We start from the raw sequence: 24426 nt of genomic DNA, 5'->3' as shown, positions 1-24426 counted from the left end.
AAGAATGGAGGGTAGAGTGTTTATTTTTATATCAGTGTACGTCCCGCCTGGGTTACAAGCCACCACATTTGCGGATCTGGGGCACCTCCTTCTGGACCTTCCGAGTGGCCTGCTGGTGGTTGGAGGGGACTTTAATGCGGTAGCTTCTGGGTCTATGGATCGCCATCCCCCTAGGGACCTCCCCCGGGCACAGGCGTGGCTGCCCGGCCTTTTAGACACGCTGGGCCTGGTGGATTGCTGGCGATTGAAGCATCCCGCACAGCGGCAATACACCTTCCACTCGGGCGCCCATGGTAGCCTCTCGCGGCTTGATTACATCCTTGTCCCGGCGGCCCATGCAGGGAGGGTGGGGGAGGTGCGCCATCTGGCGCGGGGTATCTCAGACCACTCCCCATTGCTGTTACATTTCGATGTCTTCCCGAGGGGGGATGGCAGGGTGGCTCCAATCAATGCATGGTATTTGCGCGACCCCACCATTCGTGCCGATTTGATCAAATCCTTACAGCGATATTTCGACGAGAATGTGGGGTCGGTCCCTTCGGCCATCTCCCTGTGGGAGGCTTTCAAGGTAGTTCTTAGAGGGGAGGCCCTCTCCTTTATCTCCCATGCCCGGCGGCGCGAGCGGGAGGAGGTGACCCGGGTAGAGGCCGAGATTGCAGAACTGGAGGGTGACCTGGGGAGCGGGGTAACAGACGCCAAGCTGCATGTTCTACACCTAAAGCAGGCGGCCTATCGGGCCCTCGTCACGGAGGCGGCCAGGGGCCTCAGTAGAGAGCAGCAGGGGCGATTGTATGATGTGGGTGATAAGGCTGGCAAATTGATTGCGTGGTTGGATAAGAGGGAGAGAGCGAGCCGCGTGGTTCCTTTGATTGAGAGTGTGGATGGTGCGTGTGTCACCGAGCCGGAAGCCATTGTCTCCTGCTTTGCGGACTATTTCCGCGAAGTCTACTCCCCGGTTTCCCCCTGCTCGGAGGAAGATTCCCATGTCCTGCTTCGGGACATCGCACTGCCCTCCCTTACGGTGGAGGACAGGGATTCGCTGGACGCTCCTCCCACCTCGGACGAAATTGCCTTGGCTATTCGATCGGTTGCATCCGGCAAAGCCATGGGCCCCAATGGTATTCCCATTGAGCTATACAAGCTACGCCCGGATGTGTTGGCGCCCCACCTGCGCGCGATGTTCCTGGCGGCCCACTCGCAGGGTTCCCTCCCGCCGGACCAGCGTCTGGCCACAATTGTGGTGCTCCACAAGGAGGGGAAGCCCCGTGAACGGGTCACATCCTATAGGCCGATCTCGCTCCTGAACGCGGAGCCCAAAATCCTCGCCAAGGTGTTGGCCAACCGGTTGGTTGGCGTGGTGGGCGATTTGGTCCACCAAGACCAATCTGGCTTTATACCACACCGCAACACGGCGCTCAATCTGCGGCGCTTGCACGGGGTGCTCGCGCGTGTCCCATTTGTGCGGGAGCCGGCCATCTTGGCGTCCTTGGACGCCACCATGGCGTTTGACACGCTGGAGTGGCCATAAATCTGGGCGATGCTGGCGAAATTTGGATTTGGACCGGGCTTTATCAGCTGGGTCAAATTGTTGTACTCGGGCCCATTGGCGCAGGTGGTGGTGAATGGGCGAGTCTCGGTCCCATTCGCGCTGGGGCGGGGCACGCGACAGGGTTGCCCCTTGTCACCTCTCCTGTTTGCACTGGCCCTGGAGCCCCTGGCGGAGTGGCTGCGGTGGCACCCTTCCATCCGTGGTCTCCGCTGGACCCCCGAGCATGAGGACCGTGTGTCCCTCTATGCTGATGATATCCTCCTGTATCTCGCCTCCCCGCGTAAATCACTGATCGTCCTGGTTGATGTTTTGCGCTCATTCGGTCGCAACTCAGGACTTGTCATCAACTGGGCGAAATCCTGTGTATACGTGCTTTCCGGGGAGGCTCCGGTCCTGCCACGGGACTGTCCGATCCAGATTGCCTCCCAGGGGTTTCGGTACCTGGGTATATATATCACTCTTGACCCGGAGGCCCGCTATGAGCGGAATTTGTTGCCCCCCCTCCAGCGCTTGAAGGAGGACGTGGTGCGCTGGCGGCGTCTGCCGCTTTCGCCGCTCGGCCGAGCGGCCTTGTTTAAAATGATGTCCTTGCCGCGCTTCCTCTACGCCCTCCAGAATACTATGGACTTGGTTCCAGCACGCTATTTCCGTGAGGTGGAGGGCCTCCAGCGGCGCCTGTTCTGGGACGGGAGGCCGCGCATTGCTCTAGCTAAATTGACGCTCCCGTGGTACGATGGGGGGGTCGCCCTCCCGGACATTAAACGGTATTACTGGGCCTCCCAACTGGCTGCAATTAATCATGGCCTTTACGGGCCCGCCTTGAACCCGGCGTTTGAGATGGACAAGATGCTCCTGCCCGGTGGCGACTACAATCGAGCGCTCTAGTCTGCCGCGCCCGACTCCCGTCTGACGGGACCGACGCGTGTCATGGTGCGTGTCTGGCACGCGGCTAATGCAGCCATGGGGTGGAAGGACCGTTTGACCCGAGCGTCACCGCTGTACGCGTCTGAGAGGTTGGGCTCCCTGTGGACGTCGAAGGGCTTCGAGAAGTGGGACACGATCGGAATCAGCACGGTGGGAGATCTCTGGACGAGGGGGGGATTCAAGACTTTTGCGGCGCTGCAGACGGAGTTTCAGCTGCAGGGCAGTGAGTACTTTCGGTACCTACAAGTCCGCCACGCGCTGGGCTCCGTCTTCCCGGATGTCGCGTCCATTCCGGAGTCTTCCCCCCTGGAGGACAGAGTGCTGGATGGCCATGTCCCAGACAGCACGATCTCCCTCGTATATAAAAAACTGATCAACGACAGATCGTGCCTGCTGACTAGTCTCCGCGAGGCCTGGGTCGCCGACGGGCTAGAGCTGGACGACGAGGATTGGATTTCCGCGGTGGCCTCTCCAAAAGAGGTGGCCATCCCGGCTCGCCTTCGTTTCGTCCAGCTTAAGATCCTTCACCGGGTTTACGTGACGGGGCCAAGGCTTCTACGTATGGGCTTTGCTGGTGACGGAATGTGTAAGCGTGGCTGTGGTACGTTGGCAACTTTCATGCATATACTGTGGGAGTGCCCAAAGGTGGAGCGATTCTGGCGTGGTGTGCATGAGGTCCTGCGTGTGGTTACGCGTGTCGCGCTGTTGCCTGAAGCGAGGAGATGCCTGCTGAATGTGTGGGAACCAAATGACTATTCGGTCCCGCAGACGCGGTGGGTGACTCTGGGATACATGATAGCTAAGCGTGATATTGCTCAATTGTGGGGATCCCAGAGGCCCCCTGCGGTGTTGGCTTGGAAAGAGCATATGGATTGGTGTATGTTTCGTGAAAAGGTGGTGTATGTGGCGAGGGGTAAGCCTGGGGCGTGGGTGAAAATCTGGGGCCCCTGGAACGCTTACCGCGGGGGTATTTGTGAGCCGCCACGGCTACCGGCTGCCTCGCCTGCTCCGTCTCCCTAGATGGCCCCCCTCCCTCGGCCGTGGGCACGCGGTCCCCCAGTCCCTGATCTACTCCCGTTCCCCTCGTCAGAGTTCTGCTGCTGGTTTGGATCCCCCACTTATGGAGCACATGCTGTCACTTTGGATCGCGGGTTGCCTTGCGGGTGTGGTTTTTCGTGTTGTTTTGTTTTGAGAAAAGGGAACCGTACTGTGGGCATGGAGCTATGCGGCCTGCAACATTGATAACTCCTGTTTCGCTACTCTGCACTGCCAAGAGACTCTTACTGTATGTATGCAATATGCTTTTGTCACTCTAGCGGCCGGCCGGGTGGTTGTAGGCCCATACCTGTAAATTTTTACAGACTGCAATAAACGGTTTAAAAAAAAAAAAAAAAAAAAATGAAGTATATGGATTAGGTAATTTTACACTTAACCTCATGATCCTGAACGTTGAATCTGAAGCTACACCAATCTTGCCTGCCATGTCCGTATTCCCAGTAAAAGGGGAATTATGTATAAGAAAGAATGGCTCCATACACATGGGCCATAGTAAATGCACCACTGTAATAAAATTTAGTGATCAAGGCAAGTCTACATTTAGAGCTTCTCGTCATTCCTACTTTATATGTGGCCAGACCGCATATATACGCCTACCTCTAGATTGGGATGGTACCTGTTACATAGCATTCCTCCTACCACCTGTTTTCCTAGCTCCTCCTGATTATCATAGAAATACTCATTTAGTACACAATAGACAGCAGAGAGATCTCCCAATTGTCGATTACACTGAAACAGCATGGGAAAAATACACAGATTTCAATAAAGGTTTCTTTCCCTATATAGGTACAGTTACCAATAGTAAGCTGATACGTAGATTAACCAGAACCCTTGAAGCAGTAGTGAACGAAACTATTTCCGCCTTAGGCAATTTAACAGAAGAGCAGTCTGCTATGCGGATTGTTGTGCTTCAAAATAGTCTTGTCCTTGACGTTATCCTGGCCGATAGGGGCGGAGCTTGTAGGGTCATCAAATCAAGCTGTTGCATTTTTCATACCAGAAAATTCGCCATCTGTATATAAAGCCATAACTCGCCTTCATAAGATTGTAAGCCAGATACACCAGAATCCAGGCACCTGGACTTGGTCCGGTTGGTTTTGGAGTGTATTATCTACCTTTGGATGGAGGGTCCTATCCTTCCTAGGTATTGGCTTTCTCATACTATTCAGTTGCTGCTTATGCCTACAATATGGACCAGCGATTTGTGGTCTGTGTGCCACATCGTGTATTCCACCACCAAGATTTCGTTCGTCCCAGAAGAAAAAAGAAGAACAAATGATGCTATATGAACAGATCAATGGATTGATGAAGATTGATATCTCTTGACGGGCAAGTAGGGGACAAGGAGGGAATGTGGAAATATAGATTTTTATGATCAGTTATGTCCCCTATCTTGGACCCCAACGGTTTCATGTATAAATCACAAGTACATGTATGTTCCCTCCAGTTCCAGTTATGAAGACGCAAATACATGTGCGTCCACCGTTAACATGTCCTCTTTCAGATCCGCCATGAATGGGCCGGATATTCCATTCCTAAGTACGAAAGGCCACCGGCTTTATATGGTTCACTTATGCTATTTTTCAGTCCAGGCGAGTAGGCCCTGATTCTGTCATCAAGCTTTTCCTGCCTTCTGCCTCTGAGAGCTCCAGTCCGAGCCTGCATCTGTGACCATGAACTTTGTCTCATCCTCTGCGCGGCTCACGATGCCCGACATCAGCTTGCTGCCTGCCAAGAACTGTATTTCACCTTCGGAAATTATCTGCTCCGCTCCCTGCCCAATGCATTCCTGTCTAGTAGTTTAAGTAAACATTCTTCCAGCTACCGAGCAAAAGGCCCGGCTTCTCTGTCCTCATGCAAGTAATTCATAGCCCTGTTACCATGGAATATTCCTACCCCCTCGCATTTAGTGTAGACACTTAGACGCTTGTACACGCACTCACAGTCAGTATAGAATAGATTTTGTTCGAGAGACCTTTCTTTTTGGATAACACAGTTCTTTAAACATAGGATATTAGATATGATTTGGGATTAGGTTGACATAACCCCAGACTTTTGTCTCCACATGTAGAGCTAAATGTCAAGTCCCTTTCTCCCTCTAGTTGCACGTCTATCACACGTCATGCGACTGCGCACGCATCTCTGCCAAATATTTCTGCTGACATTGCAGGATTCTCCAGGTATCCACCCACACATGACAAATTACCCATTATCATCAAGTGGACGCCCACATGGACGCCCACCTTCACGCCTACTTACACGCCCACATGCTCTTATCTCATTCTCTCTTGCTCTTTTGCTTACGTACAATTGAGAAATGTATATATACTGTACTCTGTGAATAATGTTTTGAGAATATTGAGAATACTTTTGAGCCCCTTTCCAGATCCAATTTTGGTGATGGAAATATTCTCCCTTTGACTCGAGTTATTGGAATAAATCCCTTTATGAACCTGATACCACAGACTCAGCCTCTTGCTTTATGCATGATCTTATTTATATTTTAAAAGTCTGAGAGCGTAATATTTTATTTACCACAAAGCAGTTAAAAACATTCCTTTTCAATCTCCCCTATTAATCCCCACTCAGCCACTCTATGAGGTCTCCTCTATTATCTTCAAGCGCTTGGACGCCTCTGGGCAGCAATTCGCGCTTTACAAATGTACACCCATTTCCATTTCCATTTCCATTTCCTAAAATAAATGACATTGCCCATCAAATATAAGATAAAGGGGTATTAAAGAGTTAAGCAAATTTTTAATTAGTTTGAAATAGAAAACAATTGACATTGTATTATGTTTCTTTGAATGCATCACAGGAACAGCATATGTTTAGTTGCTTTACGGAATGTAAATTAATGTTTGTTGTTTTCCCGATCGAGAGCTACAAAAAGCCTGAAATTCATTGAGTTAAAACAGCATTAACACGAGCATGAGAGAATGCATCAAAAGTTAGTCAATGGGCTTTGGAATTAAGCTCTTTGATTGAAACATAAAAGTTGAATAATCATAAAGTAAAGGAAGATGCAGATGGCATCTGTGTATGTAAGGATTACACTCCGGACCAGGGTAAGAGATCAGATCAGAGCCACAGTGATCCAGCACCTTAGATGAAGGGCCCGAAACAGCAACTGATGAACTGCAGAATTACACCACACTGGAGCTGCAAGCAGCATTTGACGCAAATGGTGGCTCAATTTGCTAAGTGTATGTCACCGGCATCTAATGGTGCGTTGGTCACAAGTAGGAATGCCAGCGGGGTTCACTCATCCTTCGGTACTTCCAAAGAATGTAAAATGGGCACGCAAAGTCAGTGCAAAATCCTTTGTGTGCATTATTTCCCATCTTTAGTGCCGTTCAATAAATTGTGTGCAAGAACATTGTACACATAATGTACAAATGTATTATCAAATATAGGAGATAACTCATCCTGTGTGACAATCACAGATAATATTTCTCTTCAACAGAAACTCCTCGCAGATAGATAGAACGTCATGAACCCTGTCACAGACATTGACAAAATGCAGTGTCCTACACATATAGTGGTAGAATAACATACATACAGCTTCATGTTATCAGACACCTGTAAGAAACCACCATCTTTCCATTGCTTCACCTAATATACAACCCAAGCAAAGTGTGACAGCGCTTTGAAGTCACAGAAACATATTTCATTTGTCGGTTCATAACGATGACTTCATGACACGTCCATTACATGGAGGACTAGAAAGAACAGAGGCTGACGCAAGATAATGTCCCCTGAAACTTACCCTCGGTCCTGGACGCCCCAGCGTGACCTGCAAAGAGAAGGAAAGACCACAGAATCAGTGACACAAACACAAGCCCGGCGTAGGAGTTGAACTTCTTGTGTGGGGTGGATGTGTGCAGGAGGGAAGAGCTAACCTGCCCTTACGAGCTCTCTGAGGAGGAACAGTCATTGAAGGATGGCAGGATGGAAAGCGTCATTGGCGGGTGGAGGCGTTATTGGCAGGTGGCTGAGCCCATCTGATATGGCTCATGCGTTATCCTGGTGGAATACGCGAAGAGTCATTGGAGGATGGACTAGCTCCCCTAGGATGGGTCTTAGGTTTACTATACTGTACGTTATCAATGGCCACTAGTGGATACCTGAGACCTCCTTCAAATGGCCCAACAGAAGGTGTGCAGGGTTATGGCGGATGTCTGGCACATCTGGAATAAGCCGTATGTTTAGCCAATTGGACGCTGTTGGGTGTCCCTAGATACATTTTTCGGATTTGGTCAATTATGAATTATTAGTCATAGGTTTCTGTTTATAAATTGAATGGATTGGGGTTTCAGTTCTCTTATTTGGGAAGAAGTAAACGTCACAGGGAGCTCCAAGTACTGTGGGTTTTGTTAGAGAAGAGAATGGAACGGGGCAGAGAAGAGGTAACGCAGTGCAGTGCTCGGAGACTGGGCGCAGAGGGCGTATATACATCACAAGCAAAGGGCTGTGGCTGGACAGAGAAGAGAACCACAGGGAAGAGAGGGAACATGCTACAGATGAGCAAGGGTTGGTGATCAAGATTTTCAATCATAAGGCACTGGAGGAAGGGGGGTGTAGAGGTTGGGAGGGACAAAAAATGAAAGTAAAGAAAACACTGCACAGGGAAACCATGAAGACTGCAGCACATCCCTTGGGGGAGCAAGGGTGGGGGCGTGAGGGGTCTCTGACCCAGCACAGAGAGAACGCTGAGCTGCTATGGTTTTTGTGGTTGTACTGTTTATTGCTGGTACACTGTTGCAGGTACCTATGAAAATGAGTAATGAATATATAAATATATATATGTTTTCTTTAAAGGAAACATTGCACATCTGGGGGTTAGTTCAGTGCCTCGGGGGAGGAGGTATATTTCGCAGAAGACATAAGGACAATCTGAGTGAGAAAAGTCAGAAGACGGGAGGAATGGGAACTTAGAAGAAACAGAGGACCGTGTCAAAAGTACTGCTAGCTGGATCAGAGCTGGCAACAGCAGAACAGAGGAAAGAGGAACTCAACTACCACGAACATGTGCTGTCCTAGAGCAGCACTCTGGAAGACGCCATTTTGTTATTTGCGCTGAAATGACGCTTGCCTCGGAGGGCTGCACTTTAACTGACACCTGCAGGCAGCCGGCGAGACTCTGTCGGAGAAGGGAATGGAAAGACCTCACCTGCCCAGCACGGCATTCCTTCCACGCTAGCTCATGGGCAGGTCAGGACGGCACCGTAACACCGGAGGGCGAGGGGTGAGGAGCAGGGCAGGTTTGCCTCAGCAATGTGAGCCCTGGCGAAGGTTTCCACTCAGCTCCCTCGTGAGAGCTCTGGATTTGTCCGATTGCCACACTCACAACACAACACAGCAAGTGCTGCCTTCATGGAAGGACAGGAAAATGGAGTCTGCCTCTCCTTGCAAAGGGAGATGATGTGGTCTCACGGCTAGACTGCCGACTTTGGAGCTGGGAAATCATGGTTCGAGCCTCTTGGTCGACTCCACATACTGTGATTCTGGGCAAATCACTTAATCTCCCCATGCCTACCAAAAAAATGAATGTGTCCCTGTGTAACATAACGGGTGCTCTTGTTAAGCGCTCCAAGACCTTCGGGCCGAGTTCGCGCTATACAAATCTACAAAACCCGGAAGAGTGTCCGGGGGACAGTGGGAGCAGCAAAGGAGGTGACATCTTGGGGAGGGTGGAAGTACCACCAGGGCGGGTAGAAGCAGCAGGAAAGTGATGTCTGAGAAAGTGTGGAAGCAAGAAGGCCTGACAGCAAGAGGGTGCGGGGGATTGCCCAAGTACCAGGTTGTTGGTACACAGGATGGTGAGGTGGTAGCTGGGAGAGGGTAAAAGCAGCGGGTGGTAGCAAAAGGGGATGGAAGATGCAGACGGTAATACCACACAGGTGTGGAACAGCAGGAAGATGAGCCCAAGAGGAGGAGGGAACCTGCAGAGAGGTGGAGTCACTGGGATTGTGAAAGTGGCCGGGAGGTTGCAAAGACCAGGGGGTAGCACCTGGAGGCCCGGCATGGGAGCAGCAAGCTATTTGTACCACAGGAGATGTTCAAGGCCAGGGAATGGTGCCTGGAGCACGCATGACATCAGCAGGGCGATGCTACCACGTGAGGTGTGCCAAGATCAGGGCGATGGTACCACAGGAAGGGTGGAGGACGAGGGAGGTGGTACCTGGGGGAGGTGTAGCAGTGGCAGGAATTGTGGAAGATAAGGAGGCCGTACATGGAGGAGGAGTGTCACTGGAGGCGCCTTGACGCCCACTGGGCTAAGTTGCGCGTTATAAATCGGATTTCATTTCATTACCCAACAAGGATGCTTAGAGGAGGTACCTTGGGAAGGCTGGGCCAGCCACACCCGATGTGATACTATGGAGATGCTACAGAGTTCAACGTCTGTACTGTTTTGTAATTCACATAAGCGAGAGGTGGCAATGATGGGGAGCACACAAGGGGCGAGATGAGTGGACTGCCCAAGATAGACATATACTACATCCCTCCCCATCCCCCTGACATGTGACTATGCTTGGAAAGTGAAAGAGTGGCACTTACATTCGCCTCAGGCAGTCGGTTTTCACAGGAAGGACACTGAAAGAAGAAGCCACAATGTTAAACTACAAGAATGCAACCCTGGGATGTCTACGGTGACCAGAGGGGATTGATTGAACTGTGTGGAGGGGACAGAATGGAAAGGCCAGTGGGTGTGGTGAACATACAACAGTGTGTAGGGTGGCAAGTATGACTATGTGCAGGGTCAGCGTGAAGGGTGACACATTGGACAGGGTCGGTGACGCATGGTCAGTGTGTAGCACTGGCGTAACAAAACTTGAGGGCCCCCCCCTGCAAGGTACGTGGAGGGGCCCCCTCTGGACTCAATCAAAAGCTCTCTGGCCAGAGTACGCTGCTGAGGGGGGCCCCTGGAGCTTGCGGGTCTGTGTTACGCAACTGGTGTGTAGTGGTGTAAGGTACACAATCAGGGCACGAGTCGGGGGTACACGCGGGTGGACGGCGTCCAACCACTTTTTTCACAGGGTGGGTGCCGTCCACCCTGCCAAGAAGTTGGGCCCCACTGAAAAAGATGCTGGATTTGTCCCGGTCTAATTTCCAAACACGGGATACTTTCAGCAGCGCCTGCACGTTGTTATCTGCTTTCCATCCGCCACCACGTGCAGCGAGGTTGCAGGCGGGGATGGGATGGCGCTCTCTTATTTCTGACTCCTGCTGGGCCCATAACAAAGGCCGAATTTGAGGGGGGATCAGGCCTCCTTTTGTTCGAGTCTCCTGGCTGGCAGCAGTCAGGAGCCTCACATCTAGAAGCAAATGCAGCGGAGGGGAAACAAAGGCTCACACCTTGTTAGCGCTTCACACATACTTAGGAGAGGCAGCTTTTCATTTTGTCAGGCTCTGTTTAGGAGATATGCATGCACTGTAAGAATATCAGATGTGTTGATCTTTCCTAGTATTTGCACAAAATAAATAGTATTTATGTAGCGCTTACTACCCCTGAGGAGGCGTTGTAATAATTTAAATATCACTATTTCTTCTTTTAAAGCACTATGGGTAGAGGAAGCTTTACGCTGACAAAAGGCAACAATGGTTTATGTGAAGCTTTCAAAAGTGTGAATCTTCTGCCTAAAACAGGAGGGTTTGCAAGTATACTTAAAATGTGCTCAAATGTACTCTTGATAGACCTGCTAAACTTTATATGTGAGGGCTTAAGATCTGATGTCACTTCTTGTGATGCCACTTCCTGTGATGCCACGTGCCTCACATGATGTCACTTGCATACTGATTAATTAGGTTAGTCCCCCCACTTTTTTTTTTTGGACTTGTGCCCTGAACACAATGGACTGTGTGCGGGGTCAGTGTGTCGGGTGACAATGTACAGTGCGCAGGGTCGGTGTTTAGGGTAACAGCAGTGAGCTCAGCGGCAGTGGGCGCCAGAGGGGGAGTGCGCGTTATGTAAACCCCTGATACTATGTATGGGGTTGCTAAATGATTTGAGTGCATAACTATTTTATCGCTGATATCACGCACCCATCGGACCTCCGCTTCACCGCGATACTTCTACTGTACTTTTATACAACCTAGGGACGCTGAATCTCTGTGTTACCACAACCCTTCTATACATCTTCTTTTGTGTTTCTCTCTCTTTTGCTCTGGATTAAAGTCTGTTGAAGAAAAACAGGTGCTGGCCCCTAAAATGTGTGCCGGTGAGGCTCACCTGCAATAACCGGCGCAAAATAAGCAGTGATGTATTCTCAACCCTTCTAGCTGACTCTCAACACTTTTCTCTTATGTGTCAGTCACCCCAATCCTCCGTCTAAACCCAAGAAAACCCACAAAATCCACTATGCAGGAATGGATGGATGCGATTTGAAGAGCATAGAGTCCCAATTAAATATATCCTCAAAAAGTAGCAGATAGCTTCCAGCAGGTGGCACTGTTGCTCTGTGATGCACCTGCTTTCACAAAAGACGGAGTCAAAATGAAGGGAAAAAAAAGCGTGTGCTTCCTTTAGCTCAAGTCCGCAAGCAGAGAATGTTGGGTGAGTGATGCCCGTCAGCCCTGGGGGCACCATTGTTCAGCAGGTAGGTTCAGTGACCCCGAACAGCCTGCACGATTGATATTCCATACTCAGTAGAAGGGCAGCAGACTGTATCACAAAACTTTATATTATTGTAGTTCTGAAATTTAAAAAAAACGAATGTAGTTCTGTGTATATCATCGAACATAAGCATCTTTACCTAACTGAAACATTGTATTACGATTGCTCGCGCTGTATTTTTACAGCGAAAGGTATCCTCAAGTCAACAATTGACCGAAAAAATTGACCTGAGGACACACTTCGCACTAAGGAGTAGCAATAGATTTGCATTTCGCGTAATTCTCCCAAAATATCGCTGCGATCTGGTAAAATGAAATTATGCACGCATACACGGATTTTGTGGCTCATACATGGACACCACTTTACGCGGTGTATTGGCCCCTTAGATAAGTTCAAGCGTTGACACTCAGCAGTTCAAACATGAATGGCAAAATATCCTAGTTTGCAAATGTTTTCTATATAATTATGGCTCTGCCATATTTGCCTCATAATGCAAGATCTGCTGCATGATCTGACCATTTAAACTAATAAATTGTTTGTAGCTCAAACATATCAAAAGTTAATAAAAAATGCGACGTGTTGCTGCGGAGTGGATGGCCTATTGCAAAAGTTGACTAATCACCTTTCTCACTGCTACATTTGTATGTTACATTGGTACTAATCAGGCAAAATCTCGGTTAGCGTGGGTACACATGTCAAAATAATAAAATATCAGACAATTTAGTGCATTACGCTGCAGCCTTTTTTTAATGCATAATTTAGTCAACACTGTGGCATAATTTTGTCCTCCTTTGCTGTATAATTAATTCCAGTGGCCCCACTGCAGGTAGTACATGTTAAAAGTGCTTGTGAATGAAGCAGAGAGATAGGAAAGTTTGCGAACTTAGTTTGGTGTGCGTGCAACTCCTGCATTGCCAATCCCTGGTGAGTTGCAGATACTACTGCTGTAAGAAGGCCAATTGAGTTACCTATGGGTGAGGCAGACTGACCTCAAGGACAGAGCCGGCGTTGGCACTGGTGGCGCCCTATGCATTAATGTTTGTTGGTGCCCCCCCATGACCACCTCCGCCACGGATTCCCTCACTACCACCCTTTAACAGTGTCCCTCAAGTCTCCATAACCACACTCTCTCTCAGTTGCATTTAATTTGATTTACAGTGCCACTCATACCATTGTAGGGTGTCAGAGCACTTTACATCACACGCATTACACAATCAATATGTGTGTAAATCACTGTATAAAAAATGTTGCATAAGACTAAGGAAAACAAGGTGTAGGAGTCACATGACAACCATACTATTAGGCTGTATAGTTTAATAGTGATTGGTCTGGAGAAACACAAACTCATAATGTAAAACGTAATACCATGCTTGGGGGTTCTCTTTAATAATCAGAAATGATTTCTATCCAAAAGAACACTCTTTGCAACATTTTACAGTGCCACTCATACCATTGTAGGGTGTCAGAGCACTTTACATCACACACATTACACAGAGACAATCAATATGTGTGTAAATCACTGTATAGAAAATGTTACATTAGACTAAGGACTACAAGGTGTAGGAGTCACATTTCAACTATACTAATAGGCTGTATAGTTTAATAGTGATTGGTCTGGAGAAACACATACTCCTAATTTAAAACATAATACCATCGTTGGGGGTCGTCTTTAATAATCAGAATTGATTTCTATACAAAAGAACACTCTTTGCCACATTAGGATAATCAAAGATTAGGGGGAAAAACATAACACTCTAATTTATACCTTGCAGTTTGTATGCAGCTCTTAGATGACAGTTAATAGCTCACTGTTCTATGTTAGGATGTTAACTTATAAACTGCAAGTAACAACAGGCTCTCTATGACCAAAGTAGTAGCCCACTGACCTATTTATATTATGTGCACTTTGTGATCTGCATGGTACGTGTTCTTTGCAGCAGGCACATTAACCCTGTGAGCTACCTTTCCATGAGTCAGAACTTCCACTAGACAAAACTCCGATCTCTCTCTAGGAAGAACATTAATCACCAGAGTCAGCATGACATTTTTATTGTTGCCGAAAATTGCTGGAGGCCAGAAGGAGGCAGCAAGCTCTTTTAAAAAACCATAATATACTTGCAGAAATGATGCTTCCACCCAAAGTCAGCACCCGGTGCAGTCACACCGGTTGCACCTCCCTAGAGCTGGCCCTTCTCAAGGGTCCTGTGACCTCAGTGACAGGGTCACTGTTGTTCTCGGGTGTGCTACTCCATAGGTCTGCCCGCAAAACTGGAGCTGAACTTCAGTATGGATTGTGGTGGACAAGCCTTGAAGGTTAACTTAAACTTGTCATGCTAGGGTCCACCTGCTGGTGCTAAGACACCAGGGCTTCTAAGGTCTTGCAAAGCCTTCTAAGGTCTAGCATGAGATTGTACTCTCTCAGGAGAGTTGTCTGGTGGACTGGTTATTAAGGCTAAACTTGGTTCCCCAGTTCCAAATTCAGCAGCTTTGGCCATAGTGCCACATCCTCCCCCCCACTGAACACCATGCTGCCCCACTGAGGAACAACTCACACTGCCTTCAACTACAACCCAATTGTTGCCGGCTATAAACACCTGGATGCGGCTCAATTTAAATAACGCACTAGACAAGAGCAATATGGGGTCTACAAAAAAAAGTAACATCATCTTGGAAAAAGCAGACCCTCATAGGGAATGCAAAATTTAGCAAACCAAGTGAAATGTAAGCAGTAACAACATGGTTACCTTCACGCTTTTACACTCACTATTCAAAAGTCAGTGGGCGCTTTTGCCTGAAAAGTTAAGGACATGACTACAGGGCCCTGTCCATTGCTTATATCCTTACAAAACGTAAGCAGTATGGTAAAAAGACCACATCCCTGAACGCAATGCCGCAGTACACATTTTGTTTTCCAATCCATGCATTGCAGTACCTCCAGGATTGGTGCACTAGTTCCAAGGCCAGGGAAAACAAAGACAAGAAAACAAACAAAAAATAGCGCTTCACTAGCAAACTTTGTAAAAGTGGCGCTAATGTGTTTGGGTGTGAATAAAATAAATCTGGCCAGTTTGCTACCACTCTGTCTTACTTTATTTATTTTTCATATTTTTATCCTTTTATTCCCGATGCTTACTTTGGAATTAAAATGTAATAAGAATACCACATTTCCGGCAAAAGTGTTTTTCTTTTTAGGATTCATTTCACAGGGGAGCAAATAAAAGAAAGGAGAGGAAAGAGAGTGAGAGCCCCTTCTTGAAGTCACGGTTTTCAGTAAGAGGGAAACTGCTAGACAGAAAGAGAGGTGAAGAGGGAAAGAGTGAGGGGGACAGCTGAAGTGGCAGAGCACAAGTAGACACAGTCTTTGTCTTCTCTGGGCAAGAAGGAAAAGACAGAGTTCTGTTACTTCTCTGCTGCCCTGCCCGTCACGAACGCCAGGAACGCCCAGCTTTATTTATAGGCGATGGCGATTTCTTTCCTCCTGGGACGTATTTTCAAAATAAGTAGGGGAACGGAATCTTTGGAATTTAAGAAGTAGGGGCAAGCCTTGCCCTGCCGATTCCGCCCACTTCGACCACTGCTCCAGGCCTTTTCGAGGTGGCCGCAGGTGCATCTGGCTTTCTTGGCGTGGGTGTTGTTTTTCTTGAGGGGGGCTATGGTGTTAGCGCTGTCGGAGATCCATCTGTGCAGTCTTCGAGCTGCTGTGTTGGGGTCGTCGTTTTCAGCGATGGTTGGGGTGGAGTTGCAGGGTAAGGAGGTACGCTGGTCGTCAGTGATTCTGGTCCAGTTTCTTCGTGGGAGCAGGTGCTGGTGTCTGTGGATGGTGGGTGTTCTGAAGGTGAAGTGTACACATCGGTGGTCGGTACATGGGAGTTCGGTGGTGTGGCTGAAGGTGATGGAGTTACCTGTTGTGAAGAGGGAGTTGAGTGTGTGTCTTGCTGAGTGCGTGGGTCGGTCACGTTTTGGCAGAGTCCAATGTTGTGGAGGTTGTCCAGGAGGGATGTGGTGTTGGGGTCCAGTTGGTTGTCGATGTGGAAGTTGAGGTCTCCCAGCAGGGTGTAGTTGGTGGAGGCGATGGCATGCGGGGAGATGATGTCCGTGATGGAGTTGGTGAACGGACCGCAGGGTTCAGGGGGTCGGTATATGAGGGTTCCTTGGAGGGTGGTGGTAGGGTTGGTTTGTATCTTGAAGTGTAGGTGTTCCATCATGTCTGTGGGCTTGTCGGGGAGTGTGCTCAGGCGGAGGGTGGATTTGTGGATGATGGCGATTCCTCCTACCGGGCGGGTGTGATGGTCCTTTCTGGAGATCTTGTATCCTTGGGGAATGGCAATTGCGATGTCCGATCCCGAGGTGGTGTTGGTCCAGGTTTCGGTGAAGAACGCAACGTCCAAGGTGGTGCTGTCAAGGAGGTCCCGGATTTCGGTGGCGTGTTTGTGAAGGGATTGGACGTTGAGGAGGATGCATTGCAGGGTCTTCGGTTTGGGTGTGTTCTTGCTGTCGGGTCGTGCTGGGTTTGTGTTCCTGGCGGTGCTGTAGGTTTGATGGCAGCGGTGACAGCTGAAGGGTCCATGGGTGTCGGCCGGCGAAGCTAGCGTGCAGTTGTTGTTGCGGCCTGGGTTGAGTTGGTGGAGTGCCGCTGCGTCGTAGCGTTGGTGGGGCAGAGGTCCAGGTTTCCTGGCGCGGGTCGCTGTCTGGTTGCGGACGGGCGCAGACGGGCTTGCCTTTGGCGCGCCCTCGGCGCGGCCGCAGAGCGGCTGCCATAAAGTAGGGGTCGGGAAGGGCTGAACAGCTGGGAGGCGAGACCGGGGAGGGCAGCTGGATTGGTCGCGCTGGTCGTCCTGGGAGGGGGAGGGGCCGCGCGGTGAGCAGCGGCGTGGAAGCAGGCGGGAAAGGGAAGAATAGAGGAAAGGAATAAAGGAAAAAAGGGATAGTAAGAAGGGAGAAATAAAGCAGGAAACCACGCAGAAAACAGCAGAAATGCAGAGAAATTCAGAAAGGTGAAAGAAGAGGGTAGAGAAAAAAACGAGTGAAAAGGAGTGAAAGCGGAGCAAGAGGAAGGAGACAGAGGTCCACCAGGGATGAGGTGCAGGGAAACCTGTGGGTGGAGGAGGGCCTCGAACCAACACTCGAGAGTGCAGGGGCAGGCCTCACTTAATGGTGAAGCTGTGAGGGTGGGAGAGCAATTTGACTGACAATGAGTCAGTGGTCTTGGTCTTACAGAAGAGGCAGTAAGAACATAAATAAAATGCCAATAATTGCTTTCTTATAACAGCTGCTAACTATACCTGCTATGGAAAACCTAAAAAGGCACCTGCCACCATTTTGAGTTGACCCTCTCTAAAAAATCGGGACATGCGCTAAATTTCCCTAAATCTGCCAGGACAGCTGGTGAAAACCCGGCACTGTCCTGGCAAATCTGGGATGCCTGGTCTAAGGCTCAGAAGTTCATCGAGAAAATTAAACCTTAATGAGTGTATTTGACAAATTTCTGAAGATATATTGAGCAGAACAAGGCAGATAATATGACCTAAATTTCAGAAAAGGAATTTTTCCCTTCAAAGTCAGTAATAGTATCTCACAAAGAGCAAATACGATTGATTTGCACCTATTGAGGAATTTATATTTTGCTTTATCTACCTACTAGAAGAGAGCTGGATTGGCAGCGGAGGAAGCCATTTACCTTTTGACTATTGTTCATTTTGATGAGATTCACGTTGCCCCAGAGCGACAGGCTTATCCGCGACTATTCATTCAGTGTGGCACTCCGGCCAGCCTCCTTAATCAAAACGGATTGCAGGATTGATGGAAATGTCTTGGCAATAAGGCAAATGCTTTGGCAATAAGGCAACACATCTTCCCCGATATCATTCATGATAGGTAGACAATCTTCGTCATAGGGAGAGAAGATGCTAACAATAGACAGAAGCTCATCATGTCGCCAGCCGCAGGTCAAAAAGAAGAATCTCTGCTATTTAGCAGTCTCTTTGAATGCTAATGAAGCTTTCAACTATATTGAGTGGAATGATCCAAATGAGAATACGATGCATGGTTTTTAGTCGGTTTTTGTGTGAACTGTCGAAGTACTATGTAACCTGTCCATGGCTAACATGATTATGAATGGTCTTTACTTCATCTACTGCAGAAAATTAGACAAGGATGCTCCATCCTCCCCTTCCTTTTAGTATAGGGATGAAACCCCAAGCTATTCTCAGATAAATTATGAAAATAATAATTGAATAATCTTTGGGTTCATACGTCTAAAATCGTCACATATTCTGATGATCTTCTCTTGTTAAAAGACCACCTTAATTGCTTGTGCCCCAAACAATGATCGTTCAAGACTTTTCTCAAGTGTCGGGTCGCAGGCGATGAACTGCAGGAAATCTGAGTATTCATCTGTCTATCATGGAATTGAAAATTCACTACTGGAACATAATGTATGATATTTTAATGAACTGTCACAGCACCATATAGTGATCAAGCTAACCATCAAGCGGCTCAGTACATAATCTGGCGGCTGCAGCACTCGTTGTTTTGTGATCCACAATACGTCCAGGTGCTCAAGAAGCATTTTCGTGACTTAGCATCTCATCCTATGGTGAGGCAAACCTTTGTGTCAGCAATGTCTAGCGTTACTTAGTAGACCCTTCTGTTCATTATATCCAGGAACATGGGATTCAGCAACTCAGCAGATCACCCACAGACTCAGGGGGTCATACAATCTCTTCAACTCATTCAGTGGCACAACAGATCATTTACTGACTTTAAGAGGTCATCCATTGACTTAGCGCCTCATCCAGTGTTTTCTGAAGTCTTACATTGTCTCAGGGCCTAAGCTTATTCAGCAACTCATCATACCGTCCTGTACCACAGTAGGTAATTCACTTTTTCATCAGGTCATCAACAGGCTCAAGGGTTCATCCAGTCATGCAGCACCTCATCCAGTGACTGAGGACATCACCCTGATACTTAGTGAGTTATCTGTGGTTCTCTGGAGGACATTTAGTAACTCAGCATCCCTTAGTAGGGTGTATGAGGTAATCCACAGATTTAGGCACCTTGCCCTATGGCTCAGTGTGTATTCATGTGACTCTGCATGACATCCTATGGCTCAAGTAGTCACTCAATAACTCTGGAGGCCATCCTGCAGTTCAGGACTCTTGAGCTTATCCCATGATTCAGTGTCTTACCTAGAGGATAATTTTGTTAACCAGTAGATCGGCATCTCATGCTATTTCTCAGGAAGGTGCCCAGACATTTGACCCCTCAGGTAGTCATTCAGGAGGTGATCCAGTAATGCACCTCAACCAAACATTAAGTAGTTTTCTGATGGCTCAGTGCATCATCTAGTAACCTTGTAAGCCCATCCTTTGTGAAATGAGATCATCTAGTGGCTCAGCAGCTCTTTCCTTCACTCAGAAGATCAGCCAGTCGCCCAGGAGGTACTTTGGTAACTCAGGACTTCAGGACTTCATTTCATGACTGGGGTGATCATTGTGTAACATGCCTCTTCATCCACTGACTCACAAAAGTCGCCCAGCAGCTCATAAAGTCATCCAATCAGCCACAAACTCAACCCAGCAAGTAAGGTGGCTACTAGTGACTCATCACATCATTAAATGACTCAGGACTAACCCAGTGAGCCAGCACCTCAATCCGTAGCAGAGAAGAGTATCAAGTAACTATCCACTCAGGCCAGGTGCTCAGGAAGCCATTCAGAATACTCCACACCTTATCTCATACCTCATTCAGCTATCCTATGGTCTCGTCCATCATCCAGTCACTCAGCACTCCATTCTGTCACTCAGGAAGTCATTCAGTGGCTCACTCACTACCCTGTCCTAGATTAGCCAATAATCAAGCAACACATCCTACCAGTGACTAAATAATATGACGAGACGCCCTTCAGTAGCCCATTTCGCCATCCAGTCAGCTCGCCTAGTGATGCCTTACTGTATCCCATGATTCAGGGAGTAAGAAACCCCACCAAGGTTTTTTTGTTGTATTCTACAAATAAGTTTCCTAATCTTTCATTCCCACAGATTTTCAATTTTGCTCTTGGTGCTGCAGGGATCTTGTGCAGTTTTCGTGAGTACGAGAATAGCTTGGCTTCATTCCACTCTGGGGACAGTGTGAGTTGCCACTTCCATTGGGAGATTACTTTTTTAAGGAGGTCAGAGCAATGTTCACAGCGAACTGACCCTAAATATCTGATTCTACCTAAGTGAAGTGGTACAAAATTTGGAGTTGCAGTGTTAGTTCGAAGTTCAAGACGCTGTTACCAAAGTTTCAGCCTTATTACCGAAAAAATGATTTATCCAATCATATAGTCCACGTTGATGCGATTGACTTTGTTGAGTGAGTCCCTCAAGCCGATAGTCAGACACAAAGATTTACAGCTGTGTTTCCAATCTGTCTAGACATGGAAAGGGTTGACCTTGCATAGTATCAAAGGCACGTGGCAGCTCATGTGAAGCTTTCTCAAAAGATTTTACCATACTCTGGTTTATATTATAGAGAGCCATTGACCTTGAATTATTTGATTGGCTCCTTAGATGAATGACTTTGCTACAAGGACTCCAGGCTGGGAGGAATCTCGCGCAAGGAATAAGGTGTATGGTCGCAGACGGCCGAGTGAGCGGGCATCATTGCACACCAGTGCCAGAGTCATAATGAATGTAAGACCAGGCTGTTACTTAAAGCGTCTCTCTTGCATGAAATTAGGTGGATTCACAAATCAATTTGCATCTGGTATGTTCTATCAGTTGGGCTTAGTCATTCATTGGGAACTAGCCAGTGAGGACTTTTACAGTAATAGGGTGAAAGGGGCTTCTATCTCGAGGGGTGCAGTGATCTTGTACTATGATTGAAAGCAATCGGGGTTACTTCCATCGGGAGAGAATGGCCAGGGTCGGAGCTTGGTCAATAACATTGGGGGGGGGGGGGAGGCTTTAGATTTCCCAAAAATAAAGTTGGGGTATCTTGTTAAAACACAATATATGAAAAACAGGACATGAGTGGGGCTTAAGGGGCAGTGGAATTAGAGAGGAATGTGTATTGTTAGGAGCACTTAAAGCACAACATAACTAGTCAACATTTTTGAAGTCCTTCAAAACAGAGACGAGAGAGAATGTGTGTGTGTTTTTGTCAGTGGGGGCATGTAAAAATACTAGGTAAAATGCGACAGTCACTTAACCACACCTGGCTGAAAACAATTGTACCCAACTAATTACAAAAGAATACATTTTTTAGGGGGATGTAACACCCCAAATATCCCAGCTGAAGCTCCGCACCTGAGAAAGGTTAAGTATGACTCAAAAAGATAGACAGGGAAACAATCTCCCAGAGATCCTAGGATATTTCAACTAGGGATCCATTTTCTCATAGAGGAGTGCAGGATGTAGAATCCATCTCTACCTCGTTTGAGATAATAACAAAATAGAGAACATCAGCCTCACAAGAAAACAAATGATAAGACTAGAAAGCAGGATTAATGGCTCGGAGCGGAAGGGTGCAAAAGAGGCCGGCTAGAAGTAAGTATTAGGGAGGTTGTATAGTCGAAGAACTAGGAAAAACATTGAGATAGAAGGACGATGACATAGTTATTGATAATAGTGAGGTAGGAGTTAAGGTACTAAGCACGGTAGAGGTACTGCAGTATAGTGATGGATAGAGGTACTAGGGTGAAGGCAGAAATAAGATACTGAGGGAGATGCCAGAGGCACTGCTACCTGTAGCAGCGGAGGTGCCAGGGTACGGTTTGTGGTAATGGTCGTAGAGTAGAGCTAGGCTATATGCACGGTAGAGATACTGCAGTATAGTTATGGATAGGGGTACTAGGTTAAGGGCAGATGTAGATACTAGGGGCGACACCAGAGACACTGCTATTTTTAGCATCAGAGGTGCCAGGGTATAGTTAGTGCTAATGGTACTAGAGTGGAGCTAGGGTATATGCAACGCAAGAGGCACTGAATTATAGTTATGGATAGGGGTATGAGTGTCACAGCAGATGTAGATACTAGGGGCGACACCAGAGACACTGCTATTTTTTGCATCAGAGGTGCCAGGGTTTAGTTAGTGATAATGGTACTAGAGTGGAGCTAGGGTATATGCAAGGCACTGAAGTATAGTTATGGATAGGGGTACGAGTGTAACAGCAGATGTAGATCCTAGTGCAGACCCCAGAGACACTGGTGCCAGGGTATAGGCAGGGGAAAAAACATAGCTGAGGGAGGAGGGGTAGGAACGATGGGGGTATAAGAAGAAGACAGATTAAGAGCGCGGGAGAAAAATGATAACAGGTTGTTGATCCCCACCCCCAGACACAAATATGGAGGACGTACATGGATTATGCAGGGATCCCCTTGTGAAGGGTAACAAGGGATCTATTTCAGGCTGGGGAGAAAGGACTCCAGGGGTTTTTGTTCGACATGAAGTGTATTCACCAGGAGGGATTCAACATTCAAGGACTGCCATTGATTTTGAAAGATTTAAGCAAACAGCCTCGTTCATGGAGCAACATTCCCCAGAAGCGTTCCCTTCGTGCATGTTTTCCCCATGTTCACTCACAGCCTGAATTCTGTTGCGGCTCTGAACCCGAAGGCAATGGGGTGAAATCAGTAAGTGAGGTATAACTTGCAAACAAATTCCAATGGAGACGTGACTGCCTCAAATCCTTAGCGCCATCTTTCGCATCCCAAACCTACTATAAACAAAAAAGACCATACAAACAACCACATTTTTACTTCATGGGTTTCCGCTCTTTTACATATAAATCAATGTCACTAGGATGTCTGAGACATATCTGGACCGCTGGACATAGCCCTTTATAGGGATTAGAGCTGGCCCAGGGACAGGGAGACTGACCATGACACGCCTTGAGTTAGAGCGGTGCTTAATTTGTGCCGGTGTTGGCCACCGGCACTTATTTCTTAATACCGGCACTTGTTTATGATAGTCCCCACATAGTGGCACTGTCTTACTATTGTTAAACAAAATACATACGCAGGACATTGTTACAAATTTATGTGAGCTTGAATATTACAAACAGTTTGTCGAGAGGGATGATCTTTGCAAGTGCTGGAAGGGGCAGTAGGTGATGTAGTCTGCTTTGGCTTCCAGTAAAATACCCTGAACTCTGGCATTTATTATTATATATATATATTTTTTTTAATAAGCTAAGCACTTTGACATCATAGAAAGAAGACGTCAGTGGCAGAGCTCTGCCAGCAGGGGCTCCTGCAGGAGGAGCCCTTGGTATTTACACTGCGTCTCCCGCCGGACCGTCTATGGGAGTCTCGGATACCCAGCCCGGAGGCAGCGCCATGCCCGCCGATTCCAGCAAGAAACAGCTCGTCACGCTGGGGGCATTTCAACATGCGTCACCACTGCGTGTGTGCGTGTGAGGGCTCCTCCGTGTGTTTACCTGTGAGCCTGAACCACCGTGCAAAGGGGCACGTCTGAGCATCTCTGCAACAGTGTGCCATTGTGTTTGTGTGGTCGTGCACCGCTGCTCCTGTTGTGTGCTTGAAATATACGCTTCGGTGATGTGCTTGCGTTTTCCGACTCGTCCTCAAATAACTGTTTGCATGCCTCTGGAAATCACCTTTCAGGATCGTTGATTGCTGGTCTGCATGTGATCATTGTACTGCTCATGTATACCATGCTAGTGTACCTATGAGCGTGTGCTGAGTTTAAATTGCCTCGCTGACATGAATGTCGCTACAAATGTCCTGAGCACAGGAAGCACTGCACTGTTAGAGCATAATTTATGGGGAATTAGAGTATGGCAGCGCCGCATGTCATCTTGCGGCACTGCCCTATGCCAATGTGAAACGGCAGGAGTGCACCGTATTTATGAATATCCTTTCCCACTGCGCTCTCGTGTCCCGCGCTAAAAAATACGCGGACACGAGCTGAGATTATGCACGTTTTTCTTTATTCACTGTTATCCCCGACTGGCGCTCCCTCGCGCCGCCCCTCCTTTCCGCTTCCTGCAATGCCTGATCCGGAAGTTACAGATGGAGTCAGGCATGGCGACACAACATCTCCCCCTTTTGATTTGTCAACTGTCCCAGTTCTTTTCTCTTCTTTAGAGTTCCTCAATGAGTCAAACTGGTCTCCGGATAGTCCTTTGTGGCCGGCGAGAAGGACGCCTCTCTCTGACTTCATTCGTGTCTGTTGCACAAGGATGTTCCTCTGAAGCATCTGTTCCTGGGCTCGATGCGTGTGTCCCAACCTGTTTCGTTTACTCGACTATAGACCGCTGGGTTCAGCTTATTGC

General features: G+C 48.0%; 1 protein-coding gene across 1 annotated transcript in view; it reads right to left on the bottom strand.

The window, feature by feature from the left end:
• Positions 1-24426, bottom strand: part of COL16A1 (collagen type XVI alpha 1 chain) — an 871927-nt gene that overhangs the window by 354275 nt on the left and 493226 nt on the right. Inside the window, exons 10-11 of the mRNA XM_085648479.1 lie at positions 10091-10126; positions 7299-7325 (exon numbers count right to left, since the gene is read on the bottom strand). Coding sequence (XP_085504605.1) covers positions 7299-7325; positions 10091-10126 — 63 coding nt within the window. The remainder of the gene's footprint in view (positions 1-7298; positions 7326-10090; positions 10127-24426) is intronic.

Source organism: Triturus cristatus, chromosome 3_2, assembly GCF_964204655.1.
Source record: "Triturus cristatus chromosome 3_2, aTriCri1.1, whole genome shotgun sequence".
Taxonomy (NCBI): domain Eukaryota; kingdom Metazoa; phylum Chordata; class Amphibia; order Caudata; family Salamandridae; genus Triturus; species Triturus cristatus.
The sequence above is the reverse complement of the archived record's forward strand: the minus strand, read 5'-3'. Positions and strand labels throughout refer to the sequence as shown.